General features: G+C 36.9%; 1 protein-coding gene across 1 annotated transcript in view; it reads right to left on the reverse strand.

Moving 5' to 3' along the window:
* Positions 1–289, reverse strand: part of LOC140919652 (uncharacterized) — a 1,619-nt gene extending 1,330 nt beyond the window's left edge. The window contains exon 1 of the mRNA XM_073366254.1: positions 99–289. Within this exon, the coding sequence (XP_073222355.1) occupies positions 99–289 (191 nt within the window). The remainder of the gene's footprint in view (positions 1–98) is intronic.
* Positions 290–1,807: the final 1,518 nt, after the last annotated feature.

The following is a 1,807-nucleotide window of genomic DNA, read 5'->3' on the forward strand; positions in this document are numbered from 1 at the left end:
TATCAGTACGACTATCCTCATCATAAATCCTACTTTTATTCACTAGGGTAGGAAAGTCACGGATCTCTTGCATTCCAACCTATTTCTTGATCTCTGACCTGAGTCCCATTTCAAACTTGATGCACTTAGAATTTTCTCTAGCCTCTCCAACATAGAGTGGAAAGTACCTGGATAATTCCTCGAACTTAGCAGCATACTCCGCTACTGACATATTCCCTTTTTCCAATTTAACAAATTCCATCTCCTTTCTATTACGGATATCTTCAGGGAAATACTTAATTAGAAACATGTTCTTGAATATAGCCCAAGTAATTGCTAGTGTTTGAAATTCGACACGGAACTCGGAACACATTTATAAATTTAGGAGAAGAATGCTAAAAGATTCTCTCGGTCCTCGATTTCATCTGGACTTTGAAGGCGATTTTCTTACCCCTCGACAAAAAAGGACCGAAATCTATATTTTTAGACCAGACTTTGGCTAGTGTTTGAAATCTAGCGCGGAACTCGGAACACAGTTATAAATTTTGGAGAAGAATGCTATAAGGGTCTCCAAGTCCTAGATTTCATCGGGAATTTTCGGGCGAATTTCGTACCACCCGACTAAAATGGACCAAAATCCGTATTTTTGAACTAGACGATTGTTTGTGTTTGAAATCTGATGCGGAACCTGAAACAAAGTTTTAACTTTAGAAGAAGAATGTTATAAGGGTCTCTCGGTCCTCAATTTCATGTGGACTTTTAGTGCGATTTTCGTACTACCCGACTAAAATGGACCGAAATCGGTATTTTTAAACAAGCAATGGCTAGATTTTGAAATCTGACGCGGAACCGAAAACACAATTATAAATTTAGAAGAAGAATCCTAACAGGGTCTCCAAGTCCTCGATTTCATCTGGACTTTTTTGGCGATTTTCTTACCGCTAAAAAAAATGGAACGAAATGTATTATTCAGACCAGATGATGGCTAGTGTTTTAAATCTGATGTGAAATCTGAAAAACTTTTATAAAAATTTAGGAGAAGAATGTTGTAAAGGTCACCTGGTCCTCAATTTCATCTGGACTTTTTGAGGGATTTTCTTACCACAAGACAAATATGGACCGAAATCCGTATTTTCGGACCAAACGATGGCTAGTGTTTGAAATATGACGCGGAACCCGAATCACAATTATAAATTTTGGAAAAGAATGCTACTAGGGTTTCCTAGTCATCAATTTCATATAGACTTTTCAAGCGATTTTTGAACCATCGACAAAAAAGGACCGAAATCGGTATTTTCAAAAAAGACTATGGCTAGTGTTTGAAATCTGACGCAAAACCTGAAACACAATAATAAATTTTGGAGAAGAATGATATAAGGGTCTACTGGTCCTAAATTTTATCTTGACTTTTCGGGCGATTTTCGTACATCCCGACTAAAATGGACTGAAATTCGTATTTTCGAACAAAACGATGGCTAGTGTTTGAAATCTAACGCGGAACCCGAAACAAGGTTATAAATTTAGAAGAAGAATGCTATAATGGTTTCTCGGTCCTAGATTTCAGCTGGACGTTTCGAGCGATTTTCGTACCACCTAACTAAAATGGACTGATATTTGTATTTTCGAACAAAATGATGGTTAGTGTTTGAATAAGAATGCTATAAAGGTCTCCCGGTTGTCGATTTCATTTGGACTTGTTAGGCGATTTTCATACCACTTAACTAAATTGGACTGAAATTCATATTTTCGAACAAGACTATGGCTAGTGTTTGAAATCTGACGCGGCACCTCAAACACAACTATAAATTTAGAAGAAGAATGCTATAAG

This window comes from Cicer arietinum, chromosome 3, assembly GCF_000331145.2.
Source record: "Cicer arietinum cultivar CDC Frontier isolate Library 1 chromosome 3, Cicar.CDCFrontier_v2.0, whole genome shotgun sequence".
In the NCBI taxonomy this organism is placed as follows: domain Eukaryota; kingdom Viridiplantae; phylum Streptophyta; class Magnoliopsida; order Fabales; family Fabaceae; genus Cicer; species Cicer arietinum.